At 43.8% G+C, this 17,046-nt stretch overlaps 4 protein-coding genes across 5 annotated transcripts in view; 2 read left to right on the top strand and 2 right to left on the bottom strand.

The window, feature by feature from the left end:
• LOC126568629 (protein anon-73B1) overlaps nucleotides 1-17,046 on the top strand; it is a 793,767-nt gene that overhangs the window by 244,473 nt on the left and 532,248 nt on the right. The gene's annotated exons all lie outside the window — the stretch shown is intronic.
• The window catches only part of LOC126568418 (uncharacterized), a 366,923-nt gene that overhangs the window by 262,567 nt on the left and 87,310 nt on the right, over nucleotides 1-17,046 (bottom strand). The window lies entirely within an intron of this gene.
• On the bottom strand, nucleotides 2,346-9,073 carry LOC126567760 (uncharacterized). The gene is made up of 4 exons (XM_050224042.1): nucleotides 8,742-9,073; nucleotides 8,523-8,678; nucleotides 3,888-7,802; nucleotides 2,346-2,656 (listed from the first exon to the last, which is right to left on the bottom strand). The coding sequence occupies exons 1-4, from the start codon at nucleotides 9,010-9,012 to the stop codon at nucleotides 2,346-2,348; spliced, it is 4,653 nt and encodes a 1,550-aa protein (XP_050079999.1). The 5' UTR covers nucleotides 9,013-9,073.
• On the top strand, nucleotides 12,700-15,872 carry LOC126567630 (probable ATP-dependent RNA helicase DDX27). Its single transcript, XM_050223849.1, has 2 exons — nucleotides 12,700-13,875; nucleotides 14,352-15,872. Exons 1-2 carry the CDS (start codon nucleotides 12,700-12,702, stop codon nucleotides 15,870-15,872), a joined length of 2,697 nt encoding a protein of 898 aa, XP_050079806.1.

Raw genomic sequence — 17,046 nt, 5'->3', positions numbered from 1 at the left:
TCTAAAAAAAACACACACAGGAGAAAATAAAAATTCACGCATCCAGACGAAATCGAGGATGTTTTGCTTTTGAACTCATCGCCAATCTGACAGTTCCGGTCTGACAAACTGCGCGATGTTTTCCTTCGCTGTCAAAATCATCAATCAAAAATTATCAGTGTACGCCAAGCAGCCATTTTGAAAAATAGCCGTTAATCATTACAATATGGTAACTGTTTCCAGTTTTCGGTAGGCTAATGCAGCCGTTTGGCAAAAACTTTGAAAACTCTTATTAATATCAATTATCAATTATGGTAGGAAATAGTATTATATTGTTTGTTAAACTATCGAAGAATGTTTCTGCATGCTTGGTTTAGGGTTCCAAACCAATTTTTAAGAAATATTCTAAAAAATGCAAGCATAGATTTTGCTCCTATTTTCGGCAGACTGTGTTCCTATTTTCGATATTGTAATTACAAGGTTTAAAGCACTTTAAAAGATGTAATTAATTTAAAAAAAACACACGTTTAAAATTCTTTCCTACTCTTGCTTAGCGACCAAGTTTTGACGGCTCAGAAATCTCACAAGAAGACCTGTCGAAAACTGCTACAGTTACCCTACAAAGAAAAAATCAACAACTACAAACCGTTTAAATTTTTACTGTAATTTTATTTACCCATATCGTAAAACATTCGCGCAATATATGCTAGGGTGCTACGAAATAGTAGTGTTGTGGTTTTGTTGCTGCTGTATATCGATAAAGTATATTATTTTTACTGTCGAAATTTGCTGCTGCGTATTTATTTTTAGTAGCTTTTTTTATTATTTTGTTTGCCTTTTCCTACGCTATCATACTATGTATACATAATAGTTATTATATTTTCACACATTTTCTTCCCGCTTGCAGGAAAGAACATTATTGTTGTTAGCCCACACTACTGCACTATGCTCACAAAACCATCCCTCCATCTAGCGGTTCTGTTTGATTATTTACCCACAAGAATATTTTATTTCATACTACACGGGGTGGGGAGAAAATGTTATCGCAATGTTTAAGGTTGAATACTTTCTTTATGTATCTCTTTTCTTGTTGTCAAAGGTTGATTTGTCTACTGTGTATCCTTTCCCCTTTTGCGGCCACAAGTTTTTAAATGTTTGGTGGCAGTTTGCTTTACCCTAACGCGTGAGAGGAAGTAAAGAAGAAAAACAACACGACTTTACCATCATTGAGAGTTGATTGATAATTTGTATGCATTGATTCTTGTTTTATCTCGCATGTACACGATACTTTCATACTTAATAGATGGCCAATCACATGCAAATTGTACCACAACACCCAATAATAGGTGCTCAGCCTTTTCTTTTTCGAGTAACGATATTTTAATTAACGATAACCTTTATATTATGTTATGCACTACTACTGCCCTGCATACTACTGAGCGGAGCAGCCAATCGATGTTTGGATTATGAATTCGTCCCATACGTACACTTTTTGTGTGTATTCAATATGGAACATGGAGAACATTTGAAGGAGAGATTAAACAGCAACCTAACGTTTGCCATTTTTCATTTTTGTTGTCCATTCATTTCCACATACACACAGACACGTGCGCGTACTAATTAACAACATCAATTTAATTTTTAACTGCACATACAGGATTATTTAATCGATCACTGGTTCGAACGTCGGGCGGTGTGTTTCATCCACGTAAAGTATGATAAGTTTCTTCCTTAAAAGCATCAATCTGATTTCTGATTTGCAGTCGATCGATAGAACAGAGAACCGATAAAACAGAACGATTATTTAAGATCCATTTCAAACAGAACAACACAATAAAATGCTCAACCGCACACACACACGTAAGGCATGTTTTTTTCGATTTCAACAAAAAGGTTCTCGGCCTTGGATTTTGTTCTTCTTGCAGAACCAGAATAAATACAAATGATTCTTCCTTTCAGCCTGGAATGGAAGGCTACGGAAACGTGACGACGGTAAAATGCGTCGCATTTTATGTTCAAAAAGGCAAATTCTAAAACAGACGGAGAGAAACAACGCTCCAAAGGTAGACGGCGGAGCACAGATGCAAGATATCAATTGATTTTTTTTCTTCGTGTCTTACCATAGCATTTTCGTCTATGCCCACTATTCTACGCCTCCTTGCACAACGCATATTTTAATTTTACGTTGCAAGCATTCTACAGATAATAGGACAGTGTGTGTATATTGATTAATTGCTAAATATTTACAGTTGTATACACTATTAAAATGTTTCCACTATCGTTCCATAACGAAACAGAAATACGTATTGTGCATTGCTTGCACAGTTCTGTTAGTCGTACACGACCGATTGACCGGTAACACCATACTATCCGCGACTATACGTTCGTACCAGCATCGTTGAGGGAAGATGATGCTGATCGTTCACCCGATAGTAGTTCGGATAAGCGATGTGATGTTGCGGACGGCGGATCCGTTGCTGATGATGATGGTGTATGAGAGCGGCGGCAGCAGCAACCGGTGCTGGTGGTGGTGGTTGAATGTGTTCCAGTCTTCGCGGAACAGACGAAGAAGATCCATACGCTCGTGGAAGACTTATGCCACCTATGTCGTTCACTGCCGAACTAGATGCTAACGATGGTGGCGGTGCCGCAGAACCTGTACCTTTGACAATCACACCTGTACACCATGCAATGCGGAACAACAACAATAGAATAAAGCATTATAAATTGAAACACATTCGTGTCCATCCCCTTCCTTCGTGTCCATCCCCTTCTTCCTTCCCCTTCCTTCTTCCTTCCATTACGACGGGTACAGAGTAGTACAATTGGTCTCCCTTTCGATCAGTTCCCTTCTACTGTTTGAACATCACACATCGTTCTACACACATGTTTAACTAGTTTACTCTCTATATGCAAGCCTAACTATGTACGCCTATTGACTATTAACTTAATTCGATTGGATGTTTACATTTATTTTACGCTTAAACAGTCTTTTCCTATCCACAGAGGAGCTTAAAGTGGGTAAACATAACTCTAAAGACAATTTTTAAAAATCAATGCAGTAGAACATTATTCACGATTTAAAAAAAAACACTATAATCTTGTACAATACTAATTAATCACGAACCAACCAACAGAGAACATGGAGCAAAAGTCCTTTTCTCTTGTTTCCATAAAGGAACTATCTTGATCAATTTAGATCAATGAAAATGATCCTAGAGAGGGGGAGGGAGATCGAGTGATAAAGAGATCACGAGAAAGAAAAATCGAATGCACAAAAAAACATGGGAATGCCAATGGGAAAGCAGTCCACCAACAAGGAGGTATCGAAAAAAAAGTAGAAAACAAATGGACGAGAAATGAAAAGAAAAGATAAAAAAGAGACAAAAAATCAGTGAATAAGTTAAAATTAAAAAGAGGAAAGAGTACCAAAAATATAACTATTATTAAGTGCAAAACAATCCAACAAAAGCTACCCGTTATAGTAATGCTCTTCCAATAAGAAGTATTAAAGAAACACAATTTAAAAAAGGCAAAAAGATACACAATGAGTTCCTTTGTTACACGCAATTTTGCTCGACAATTATTGTTAACGACGTTGTTAGTAAAAAGGGGTGAAAAAAGGTATAAAAAACCAACACTAAAATCCAAATCAAACCAAACAGTAGTCAAATTATGGTCAAGGCCCTACTCCTAAAGTAACGACTTGAGCTTCATAATAAATTGCTGTTAGAAAATCAGCGGTGTCTATGACGACTTAAGCCACTAGCAAGAATCAAGAAAAATCCGAATGTGTGACGTCAGGGTGGCTAAGAATTTCAGCTTACTAACTTAAGCTTTCATAGAACACCCCGCAGTTGATTGCTTGTTAACCTTTCCGTAACAGTAAAAAAAACACGATCAAACACTACGTAACGTACCTTTCGAATCATTCCGCTTGCGAATGGCCGTCGAGGAGCTAGCTTTCCGGGAAATGGTACCACCATTCAGAGCTTCCGTACCACCAGCCGTCGCTTTACGCCGTCTACGCGTGCTGATAGGCGAATAGTCAACATCCCGTGTATCATCCCCATCGTCCTCGTCGATAAAATCATCATTCTGATGATGATGATGTTGGTGGTGATGCTCGGGTAAGGTTGCTAACCTTTTCGGAAGATTCATTCCATACTCTTGTGCGGCTCCATGATGGCCGGAAGCAGATACGGATGACGCGCGTGACGTAGCGGTAGAATTTGGCGGACTCCAGTGGCTATTCGAGTGGCCGGTGTCATTGTCTGTCACATTGGTACGTTTGCGTGGCCGGCCGGTTGTTTTTTCTACGGTCGTACGGCATTTTGCAGAAGACTGACGTGTTCCGCTACTATCGCGCGACGACACTGCCGATACTTGCTTCCGTTTTCTTCCATGTCGCGCCTTCGTCGGAATCGAAACAACAATCGAACCTGAATCGAGTGATGCTGCCGAGGAAGATTGTGATATCGCTCGGATTCGGTTGCTGGTACATAACGAGGAACTGCTTCTACTGCTCGCACTACTACTGCTACTGCTACCGCTACTGCTGCACGAATAATCATCCTCCCCGGCCATTGGAACTGCCGTCGAATCTAACTGACCATGTAACGCGGCCGACTCACGGCGTCGCTTGTTTTGTAGTGCCGCTTTACGCTTGCGCTGCATATTGTCCGCATAGTCAGTACCACGATCGGTTGGACGGATGCGTTCCCGCAGTCCAGACTTGCGCCGCTTCACGTACCGATACATGGACGCATTCCTATCGGTCAATCTATCAGTGCTTGGTGGTGGTGGTGCCATATCATGCGACGAATCGTCCACATCGCCATAGTACGCCTTGCTGTTGCAGTGGTTGTTGTTATTATAGTGATGATGATGGTTCTGTTGCTTTCGCACCGTTTCCCGTCCATCGTCCAGTTCTGCCCGTGCATTATCTCCATCACCATCGTCCAACACTTGGTGTCGCGATTTTTTCCGATGCCTTTGTGACCGTTGCTTAGCGGTGGCACGATGACGATGGTCATCATCATCAGTCGCTTCTTCCTCGTGCTCGTCATGGTTCCTTCTGAGTGACTTTTTGCTACCATTTTTATCACCACGGCGGTGTCGCCCTTTATCTGCTTTTCGATCGGCAAAGGTCGCGTGTGACTTCTGTGCATGCGGCCCATCACTACGGGGGGGTGGTTTATCGACACGTCTTTTCTGTTTCGGTGCCATCACCACATCACTTCCAGTGGCCGTACTATCTTGATCGTTAAAATCACTATCCTGCTGATCTTCTTCATCCCCTTCAACGTTGTCCTCCTCCTCCTCGTCCACTCCTTCATCCGGTAGGTTACTGTGGTAAGTTGCAGCCTCTTCCATCTCACAGCCACCATCGTTGATGAAGTCACTGTCCGTATCTTCCTTTTTGCTGCGACTTTTGCTGACCGTTTTGCGACGACGACGGTACGCTGACGATTCCCGCGATCCATAACCGTTCTGGGTGACTGTTTGCTCCTCTTCCTCTTCTTCATCCTCTTCCTCCTCTTCCTCCTCTTCATCCTCTTCCTCTTCTTCGTAGTCTTCTACTTCCTCATCCTCTATCTCTTCACTTGCACCGTCTTTTTCGTCGTCCTCCACCAAATCTTCCTCATCTTCATCGTCTGACGCGAGCTCAAAATCGTCGTCCTGCTCATATTTCGATAATTTCACACTAACGTCATCTTCGTCGTCCTCCAAATCATTACCCTGCGGAGTGGCCGTTCCTTCTTCAACTTCCTCAACCTCCTCATCCGCTTCCTCTTCCTCTTCCTCATCCTCACCCTCCTCTTCCTCCTCCTCCTCAACTTCCTCCTCATTCTCCTCTGCTACTGCATCATCACTATCCTGCTCCATAGGAGCATTTTCACTGTCACTCGGCATCGACCCCTTCTTCTTGCTGTCACCATTCAGCAAACCTTTCGTCCTGCTCGCTTCAGCGCTCTTGTCCGCTGTTGTGTTCATTTCTGCGATCTGAAGGAAAAGTTGCGATTGCCGTTTGCGCAGTATGTCCATCATCGGTTTAGTGTAACCCTTGATGTAGCCCTCGCTTTCTGTGTACTCCAAACCACCACCGAGGCTGTGGCCGCGTGACTTTCGTTCCAACAGCTCCTGTATAGCGTACGTCGGCTTGCCCGTGTAACGAATCACGGTTTCCTCCATCTTTTCTGCACGCAAAAATTCTTTCTCGGCCCGATCGCGCGCTATCTGATCGGCATCGGTGGCAAAAATTTCTTCACATGAAAATTGTTTCTCTTTCTTGCGCGTACAAACCGTTGTGGTAGCGTTTGGAACCGATGCAGCTACTGTCGCCGCTGCTCCACCGTCTGTCACCGTGGTGGTGGTGGGGGTGGTGGTGGTGCTGGCAGCCAATGCAAGTGAGTTCCTACCATTGGCATCGCTGCGCTTGGAGCGAAGATTTTTCGGTGAAGATGCCTTACTGTGCAGTGTACTCTCACGGTACGGGATCAGTGCGCCCAGCTTCATCAGCGATTTGACATGGTTAATTTTGTTCGTTATTTCCGCCTCGTCCTGTGCCGTCAACGGTTCACTGAACTGTACGATCGCATTCACATCCAACCGCAGCGGTTGCGCTCGACTCACTGGACAGCCTAACCGTTTCAGCTCCTTATAAAACAACGACTTACAGTACTGATAGTCGGGCCGCTCGTCATACGTCAGCTTTCCAACGTACGCCAGAAACTCGCCAAGATATGCCGGACAGTCGTCCCCGTAGATCAGGCGCAACATTTCCCGCACATCGATCATAAAGTACTCCTTCATCCGGTGCACCTGCTCCGGCTGGTTGAGCAACTTCTCGTCTTTCCAGGGCAGGAACCCACGGCTCCAGTACACCAGATTATACCCAAGACACTCCAAATCGCTGCGCCGGGCATGCGCTCCCATGTGTGCGTCCCGCGAGGTAAACTCCAGTGTACCATCGTGCGCTCGACGCTGATCCATACAGAACGGTCGGTGGCGGTCAGTTGAATCGACAAATTTCGACGCCAGGCCAAAATCTATCAAGTGTATCCGTTCTTCTGCCGGCATTTGAACTTCTACCGGAGCCTTCGGTAGCGCGGCACGTTTCAGTTCTTGCCAATGTGCTTCTTCGGTGGCAGCTTTCAGCTCTTCGTATCCCGAGCGTCGCGGTGAGATGGAGCAACTAAACGAAGAGTCTTCTTTCCGCTTCCGACCCCGTCTTTTTGGCAAATTAGCCCTCGAACGGGAAGCGACAGCAGCAGCCGTACTGCCACCAGCACTACCGGAACGTTCATCTTCATCGCTCAGGTCACGATAGGTGACCGTTTTTAGTGGGCGCAGATTACGGCCGCGTGTACACATTTCCTGCTCTTGGTGGTAATACAGACCATTTTCTTGCACAGTTGCTGCACCACCGCCGTTGATCAGCAGCTCGGCTGACGCTTTTTTACCACGTCTAGACGCTTTCCCTTCTGGCAGTGTTACAACACCATTCGTTCGATGGTGCGGATTATCGTCCATACCGTTCTGACCATTTAATGTCGCTACCTCCTCCACCGTTCCAATCATCAAATTTTCTGCCTTTATGTCCGAATGCACATAGCCCTGATCGTGCAGGTGTTCCAGCACGTCCAGTATTTGGCAGGCGATCACAGGAATGCTTTTCGGATTGACCCGTTTATTCTTGATTAGCGAGTGCAGATCGCGCTGGTACCGTTTGAGAATGAGAAAACGGTAGCGCACGTCGCCGAACAAATGTGATCCGGATGCAATGTATTCGGGCATGCCCGGTGGGATGACGTTGGTTTCTGAAAGAAACAAATTAAAACAATTTCATTAAATATGTCATCAATTATAATACATTTATGAAGTAATTTATTACAAATCAAAGCCATGGACAAGTTTTGCATCGCTTTTAACAGTTTGAAATTTTCCGTGGCCAGGCGCCTAACGGATCATAAAATCAAAGATTTATGCTAAACGTCATGTACTTAATGTTTTTTATGTTTTTAATTAAAAGAAACCGGTAAATAACCCAAATACAAATCTAATTATCACAATCAGCACCCATAAATAAACACACGCTGTGGTATGCGTAAAAAAATGCCTAAAAACTGCTCGAACTGCACGAAATGCTAGACCGTTTACCGGCTGATTTCGCTTCCAATATCGGTCTGTTTACAAACAGCTGATTCACTTGACAGCTTCAGATGCTGTGCTTGATTGCTTTGCAGGGGCTTTCCGATCGTGGTGTTTGTACATTTGTTTACATTTTATGCGGCGGTTAATACGAATTTGCAACAGCACATACACTCTCACAGCAGTTTGTTTATTGTTCGAAGTGCACACAACGCTTCAGGAAAAGTAATAAAATTACTGCTCACTGTACGAAATGAATGGTACAAAACGCACCATTTGCAATAAGACACTCAACAAATGATATGGAATTACACACTATTCTCTCCGAAAAAACTACCTATGCATTTACGTCACGTCTTATTTTGTGTGCATCAACTTAGTAAACTTACCCGTTCGTTTAGCGGTGTTGAGCAAACAGTGTATCTCGACGAACAGTGGCCCATTAGAATGGGGTTCAATTTTCACCACATACTTTGCATTCTCGCTCGTCACGGGGGTGTTGATGTCATCCGATGCAAGAAATATTTCACCGAAGCTTCCTTTCCCTAAAAAACAAAACTCAATGTTACACAGAAGACAATACAAAATGTTGGTTCATTTCCACATACCGATGGGTTTACCGATACGCCACTGTTTTAGCGTCAGATCCATCAGCAACGTTCCGTCCACAAACTCTTTGCTGAGCTCGAACTCACTCGCACTGATGTTGGGTGAGGACGGTTCGAAAGCAATGGCCGGTGATGAGTCTGTTGTTGCCACCGGTGCTGTGTCTGTTGCTGATCCCGGACCATGGTGATGTTTGATGCGCTTTGGTGGCGTCTCGAACTGTTGCAACCGGTCGGCGTCAACGATTGCGGCCGCTGCATTCCTTTTACCCATGTTGTGTCTGTATGTTATTGGGGGGTTGGGTTGATATCGAAATCCTCCTAATCACCTCAACAACAACTAGGGCAGGCACGAACCACGCACACTACCACCAACAACCACTGGATCGAAAATGGAAGCTTTGATTCAGAGTTTGTACGGACCAACAACACCATTGAATACTGTTATAAGAAACACAACACTTTGCACTTTCTCAGCTCATTTTTCACACTCTGTCACATTCATCTCGTTTTTTTGTATTACTAAAAAATGAAGAAACATTTAAAAATCGAATTGAAGCTCCACCGTCGATTTACACTAAATGATTGATATTACACCTCGTTCACGGCGCATAATATTTCGTATAAAGAAATTCTTCTCTATATCGATCAACGTTTTAATAAAACCTTCCAACCCAAACACCCACTGTCCAGTTATCGATTCGCTCACAGGCGCACTGACTGGCTGGTTCCGATGGTACGGCAGCCATGCAATACGCATGGACAGGAATTAGAACACGCGCACAGGAAGAGAAAAAGAAAGATCCATCTACCAAACCATGCCATACACGCAAGAAGCACAAAAACCGAAAATCTCAATCCGCGGAGACATTGGAAACATAAACACACACACGCACAGGCACGCACTCACGAACATACGCGGAACAGCAGCATCTCTTCCTTCGGCACGGTTTCGAGCATTCTTGCTTCGCCTGACTTATTAGCGGACGGTTTGCTTTGTGGCGCTTCTTCGCGCACGCACATGCAAACAGAAAAACACAGTCAGACCAGCTAGCGATGTAAAGCAAACCGCTGGGTTGCGACTCGACAGCATATAGCCTCTTCTTCCTTTACTTCTCGTTTTCGTTCTGCTTGTGACAGCGGCACACACCAAATTTAACCGAGAGGGTCAGACGGGTTCACCAGCATGAAAGTTTCTTTAAATGGGTTTCAAGGTTTTCTATCACACGCTTTATAAAGGTGCATTGAAAGCAGCAACTGCAAAAAGCGATACATTTTCCGATTGATAAATCGGACCTTCTTATTACCTTCAAAGCTTTATTTTATCAACTAGATCACACTTCTAGTTCACATCTCGCCACAAGTGAAAGGAACCGATGCATACGCACGCACGCACTCGATGCTAACAAGACTTCATTGTACACGCACACAAACACAGCTAAAAGCATCGACGGTTGATTTGAAAAACATTCTGTTATGTCAAACCGCGACTTTCGCGATTTTCGACCACACAATAAGTCGAGGCTGATTCGAGCACTTTTTATTCGCACAGTCATTTATTGTCGGAAAAGAAAAGACCGAAAATTAAATCGAACAGAAAAATACATTCTTTTCTTTTATGAAAATACGACAGCGGCGCTTGTATTTACATGCTATTTGATCATTCATTCGTTACCCCACTAGACAAACCACTAAATTCACACACACACACACACACACACACACATTCAAATAAGTGCTCCTGTAATGTTACATCGTAACGATACACATGGAGCGAATTCGAAATTTACTGATGTTTTGTTTTTCTACCAAAACTCTTATTGCGATAATGCGAAACAACTGTGAAAACCTACTGAAACGCACTCGAGTTATGCGCTACCGCACATTTTGAGCCTTTTTTTCGTTTCTTCTTCGTTTGCACTTCAATCATCAATTCTACGGAAACGTACACACACATATTTACTCATCCATATTATCGCTACCGGGAAAAAGGGCTAAGGGAGCGTTGTCGCGCCGTATACCAACACACAACAAATGGGCGATTTTGTATGTGTCTGTGTGTTTCTGAAGGTAATGTAATGATAATCTTAGCTAAACACACGACAAAATCGATGAGATGAAGGAAATCGTTTGAAAACATTCACGCACTACACTATCTGGTGAAACTACAGAACACCTTTACACACTACGCTTTTCTTTGGGGGGAAGCCATGAAACCAAACTGTTTCACCTATTTCATCATCTCATTTTACTCGAGAAAACAGTATCCGCGGCCATCGAAAGCGCACGTACCTACGTCTTCTTCGTCTGGTTTGTAATTTCCTTTTGCTTTCATGCAGACCATCTATCTCACGAACACACACTTGCACATGTAAAGCCTTTATCGCTCTCTCGATCCATCACACAGAAAGTGAGAGAGAACGCTACTGTCTCAGTCTCTCTTTCTTTTGGGAATCCAACAAAGGGGGAGAGTGAGATGAAGCTACAAAGATGGACGCGCAGCATAGCCCAGACATCATCGTTCGCCGTATACACACAGCAAGCTAACCACTTTTCCGTTGACTCGCGCGAGAGAGAGACACTGCCTTGGTGCTCCTGTTGTTGATGTTGTTCTTGCCTTTAGTTTCCTTCTCGTATGTTCATCAATCGCTTATATTACACTGCCCTCTGTAGCAACTGCTAAACTAGCACAAATTCGTTGCCACTTGTCGACGCTTTGAATCACCTTTTTCACTCTACGCCAAAACTGCCGCTTTCCCCTATGATGGATGAATCAAGGACGTTATTCCATTTTCACACCAACCAAGCACGGAACTGGACTGCCGATTACTTCCGGCTCCTTGTACATGTTCACATACGGGCTTTGTATCTTCTAGCGAGAATGATTAGCACCGCACAGAAAGAAGCTATGTTCCGCCCAACGTAAGCTTTGTTTGGAAGTTTGTTTTATATCGTTTGATTCAGCTCGGATTCACTGTTGCGACGACAGTAATCAATTTCGTTTCGTAGTAAGTTGCGCCCCACACAAACGCTGCTCTACCTCCACGGCAGGAACAATCTCACCCATCGCCACCACTCACACACCACACTTGCCTGCCCGTTCTCGTATAGCTACAACCAATTAACACTTAATTTTAGCTATTTTCACATGCGCTTCCTGCAGAAAACCACTAACCCCAGCTAGGCCAAGTGATACGCTTGCTTTTTAACTGCAATCCATTTACCTTTAAACACTTCTGCGAAAAGAAAAGCCTAATTTTCGTTCACGACAAATCTACCAGACAAAAAGCTAATTCCACTTGCACACACATACACGCACGAGCAGTTTTCGGTAGCAAAAGCGTATGTCAAATTTGGCTTGACAGAAGACCGTGCTGACGTTTATTCAGATGGTTTTGTTTACGTTTTCGATCGAGATTTACCAATAATATAGAGATTTATGCCACTCGGCATAGATCTCGCTGGTAAATGGTGTTCCTTGCAATATTTTCAGATAGAAAACATTCAAATCGGTTCCACATCATGTTTAAATTTGAAGCAATACTCTTTACAAGCGTACAAAAATTTGAATAAATTCCTACTTTATCGGTTTGCTTGACAATAATCTGCTTAGCAAGGTTTTCTTGCAATGTGTGTTTTGAGGAAAAAAATGTAATATTTTATTACTTCGTTCACGCGTTTCTATAAGCTAACAACGCAAGTTAAGTAAATCAGAATCATTGAAAAAGTTGTACTGATTCTAATTATTCATGGACGATATGCAATCCGGCTTTCAACTGGAAATTGCTGAATACCATAGCAAGTGGGCTTATACCGCCATACTTCACTACTTCAATTGACGGCCGATTCGTCCAACGTTTTGTAAACAAGTAAACACGTGCGTGCGTACCGGGAGCAATCAACGTGAACCGTGCGGTTTTAGTTTGCTTCTCTAATTTTCTGCTTTAGCTCCTGTAAAAAAATGAAAAAAGACAAAAAACCGGAAGCCGTTGTGAAAAACAAACCCGTTGCCAGTTTGAATGGTGAAAATGGCTTGTCGGAAGCAACAAATCAGGTCAAAGTTAAGAAAGACAAAACACCGAAAGTGGTAGAGAAAAGCAAAAGTGCTGTTGTTGCTGCACCCACTGCCGGTGCTGCGGTAAATGGTGAGAATGGGTCGTCCGATACGAAAAATCTAACACGCCGTTTGGATCTAATAAAAACAATCGACGACGATGAGGAGGTGGAAGATTTCTCCGAAGAATCCGATACGGAGATCGAGTTTCAACCGACCAAGCTGAAAAATCAGAAGCTGACCGACTTCGACGGAAGTTTCCAGTTTGTTTCATCGGTGAAGGAATACAACCACGACACATGGGACGATTTGATGCGTTTCGTGAAGCGCAAGAACCGCGGTGAGGTCAACGATAAGATCGCTAATGTGATACGGGACCGTACGAAGGAGAATGCCGATGCACTGAGGGATGATGATGAGGATGATGGGGATGAAGATGCCAAGGTCAAGCACAACGAAGAGCTGGATTTATCGGATGATGAGCTAAAGCACGATTATATGCGGGTGAAGGAGCGCAAGGGTAAAAAGCCGGTCACGGAAAATGGTGGTCCCACTGTCGAGGTGAAGGAAGACACGGAAGAGGGTACGAAGGACTATTTCGAGGAGATGGAAGAGAATCCACACGGCGAGATACAATCCTTTTACCAAATGGATCTTTCCCGTCCACTGATGAAAGCGATCGGTGCGCTCGGGTACATCTATCCGACGCCTATCCAGGCATCCACCATACCGATCGCGCTGATGGGACGAGATATTTGTGGCTGTGCGGCAACCGGAACGGGAAAGACGGCGGCTTATATGTTGCCCACGCTTGAGCGTTTGTTGTACAAACCGAACTTGGCCCAGGCTGTCACGCGAGTGCTGGTGTTGGTGCCGACCCGCGAGCTTGGTGCGCAGGTGTACCAAGTGGCCAAGCAGTTGACTCAATTTACCAACGTGGATGTTGGCATTGCAATCGGTGGGTTGGACGTAAAGGCACAGGAAGCGGTACTTCGCAAGAACCCGGACATTGTTATTGCCACGCCCGGTCGGTTGATCGATCACATCAAAAATACGCCGAGCTTTTCGCTGGATTCAATTGAAGTAAGTTGAAGCTAAGTTCGATCATCAGTTTTTTTTTACTATTCCCTAGGTTTAACTATTGTGATGAACATTAATCCTTGCGCTCTGAAAAATAAACCGCACCATGCGTGTGATTTTAAGACGAAATAAGGTTATTTTTGAAACTGATTGCCGAGCGATCGTTTCTTACCACTTCTGATCTTTCTGTTTAAAATAACATGAACAATAGGGGCCACTAGTTTTTTTTTGAGAATAACTGTAAAAGATTAAGAGACTGTTAAAAATGATATTGTGCAAAGTTGCAGAGAATAAAAAAAGGCTTACTCCCGTTTTTCATATTTTTACGTTCACAATTACATATTTTCACTGGGTTGAAAAATAAGTTATTCTTAAAAATCTAGTGGCCCTATTGTACTGTTACGCATTGTACTATCTTACAAAATACTCACCTTTTAACCGTTGAATGATCCACCCTAACCGTACGCCACTGCTTTCAGATCCTGATTCTCGATGAAGCCGACCGCATGCTGGACGAATATTTTGCGGAACAGATGAAGGAAATTATACGCAGCTGTTCCGCCACCCGCCAGACGATGCTGTTCTCCGCCACGATGACGGAGGAGGTGAAAGATTTGGCCGCTGTTTCGCTGAAAAAGCCGGTAAAAATTTTCGTCAACAATAATCAAACGGTGGCGTTCAATTTGCGCCAGGAATTTATACGTATTCGCGAGGGACGCGAAGCGGATCGGGAAGCCATACTGGCGGCGCTGGTTTGCCGTACCTTTCACGATCACTGTATGGTGTTTGTGCAGACGAAGCGTACTGCGCATCGTTTGCGCATTTTGCTCGGATTGCTTGGCGTGAAAACGGGTGAACTGCACGGTGACCTTACCCAGGCGCAGCGTCTCGAATCGCTAAAACAGTTTAAGGACGAACAGATCGACATCCTCGTAGCGACGGATGTGGCAGCGCGTGGTTTGGACATTAGCAGCGTGAAAACGGTCATCAACTTTGTTATGCCGGCAACAATGGAACATTACATTCATCGTGTCGGTCGTACGGCACGTGCAGGGAAGGCGGGTGTTTCGGTTTCGCTTGCCGGCGAACAGGAGCGCAAAATCGTGAAAGAAATTGTAAAGAATGCCGTCAGCTCGGTAAAGAATCGTATTATTCCGCTGGATATTATCGAAAAATACCGTAATAAGGTGGCAGCACTCGAGCCAGAGATTGACCATGTACTGGCAGAAGAACGGGCGGAAAAGCTGTTACGCCAGACGGAACAACAGCTTACCAGCGCAGAGCGCAAACTAAAGGGACAACCGGCCCCCAAACAGGACGGTCCACCGCGTGAATGGTTCCAAACGTTACACGAACGGCGCGAAGAGAAGACACGGCTGGCTGGGGAGGAAGCGGCCGAGAAAAAGAAGGCCAAAAAGCGCAAGCGTCGTGGTGATGAGGATGAAGATGATTTCGATCCCGTTCGGTACCATCAGGAAAAGATGAAGAAACAGAGCGCGCAGTCCGGTGGGGATAAAAAGAAAGCGAAGAAAGATGCGAACGCAAACGCAGATGCAAATAAAACCCCGAAACAGATGGCACGGGAACGAGCGCTAGACGAGCTGCGCAAGGTGTCTATGGTGCAAGCGAAACTGGCCAAGATACGTAATCGGCCGGCAAGCATTAAGGCCACCGATGATAACGATCACGCTGAATCGTCCGGAGGAGCCGGTGGCAAAAAGAATCGCAAGAAGCAGAAGAACTTCTCGCGCTTTGAGCGGGACCTGACGGATGTGGGCGCGAAAAATGTGAAGAAGCTTCGGTACGATGCGTCGAAGAAGCAGCGCATGGACAAACTGGACAAACGCAAACAGAGCGGATCGAAAATGAGCTCGGAAAAGCTGCGCAACAAGCATGGTTTAAATAAGCAAACAAAGGGCAAATCGTTCGGTCAAAAAGCGCCGAAACGTAAGCCGGCGGGAGGTTTCGGGGGAGGTGGTAAGAGTAAGGGGCGGAAGTGAGTGTACAGCAAGTATAGGTAGAAAATGGCAGTGAGAAGAGAGATAGAGAGAGAGAGAGAGAGAGAGAGAGAGAGAGAGAGAGAGAGAGAGCGTCCTATTCTGTTCTTATGTTTTGGTAAATGTATGAATAAATCTAAACTATACTAAGTGGAAATCAAAATGTCCTAATTTTGAGGGTACTAAAGATCCCAAGATCGGGAGAGGACTGACGGGAGTACAATGTTATGCCATCAATTTATAAGCTGAAAGAAACGTATGGAAAATCTTTTCGAATGTTGTATTCCAAAATGAGAAGTATAAACTATCCACAAATAAAAAAAAACCTTTCATTCTACACACGGTACACGAATGCGATAAATTCTCATATTGACCGTGTATTTTACTTTAAACGGGAGAATACAGTGTTTGTGTTCTTAGTGATTAAATCCATATTTTTTTGTTTCTTTACTCACATATTATTACATCCTATACCTGAATTTGAATCCTTTCGTATCAGTATGTTACAATAAAGCAGCACTTGCATGGACCACACACAATAGCGGGCCTTACTTGCTTGCACCCTTCTATTGTGTGTGTGTGTTCTCTACATCCTCAACATATATTTAGTGTCTCTTTGTATGTAGCACTGCTTAAATCATCGGCACAAAACTACCACTTTAGGGGGGACTGCTGTTGTGTGCTTGTCAATAAGGATAAAGAGTCCTAAAGAAATACAAGATTTTACACATTATAATACAAACTACCACTTTGAATGTGTACAGAGAAAACGAAGGTGAGGAAAATAATCTTTTGTTCTTGTCTACACCAAATACAGTTCGCAAACAGGTAAAAACTGCACAAACACGCACACACACATACATACATAAAATGCAATAGGAAGGAAGAAAAGATAACAATATTTAATGATAAACGGACATATCGCAACGGCGTGGTCGTAAATAGTAACCAGTAATTATACTATGTATGTGTGTGCGTTGATTTTATTTTATTTTGTTTTGTTTTGCTTGCAGTTGTAGAAAGTAACTAGCCTAACTAGACAATAGAATAACATAGAAACATTAGGCGATAAGATTAATATGTTGCGGTTTTGTTCCTTCACCAGTTCACACCTGTTGTGTTGTCGTTGTGATTGCGCCATCAACATCAGACGTAACAATAATACGAAAATTATACA

This window comes from Anopheles maculipalpis, chromosome 2RL (assembly GCF_943734695.1).
Source record: "Anopheles maculipalpis chromosome 2RL, idAnoMacuDA_375_x, whole genome shotgun sequence".
In the NCBI taxonomy this organism is placed as follows: Eukaryota; Metazoa; Arthropoda; class Insecta; order Diptera; family Culicidae; genus Anopheles; species Anopheles maculipalpis.
Note: the sequence above shows the minus strand (reverse complement) of the source record. Positions and strands in the feature narration are given on the sequence as shown.

Excerpts from the sequence above, each read along its gene's own strand:
- LOC126567760 (XM_050224042.1), bottom strand. The coding sequence starts at position 9,012 with ATGGGTAAAAGGAATGCAGCGGCCGCAATCGTTGACGCCGACCGGTTG. Across the intron at positions 8,679-8,741 it reads GCGTATCGGTAAACCCATCG|GGAAAGGAAGCTTCGGTGAA; the intron begins GTATGTGGAAAT and ends TTTGTTTTTTAG. Across the intron at positions 7,803-8,522 it reads CAACACCGCTAAACGAACGG|AAACCAACGTCATCCCACCG; the intron begins GTAAGTTTACTA and ends TGTTTCTTTCAG.
- LOC126567630 (XM_050223849.1), top strand. The coding sequence starts at position 12,700 with ATGAAAAAAGACAAAAAACCGGAAGCCGTTGTGAAAAACAAACCCGTT. Across the intron at positions 13,876-14,351 it reads TTTCGCTGGATTCAATTGAA|ATCCTGATTCTCGATGAAGC; the intron begins GTAAGTTGAAGC and ends CACTGCTTTCAG.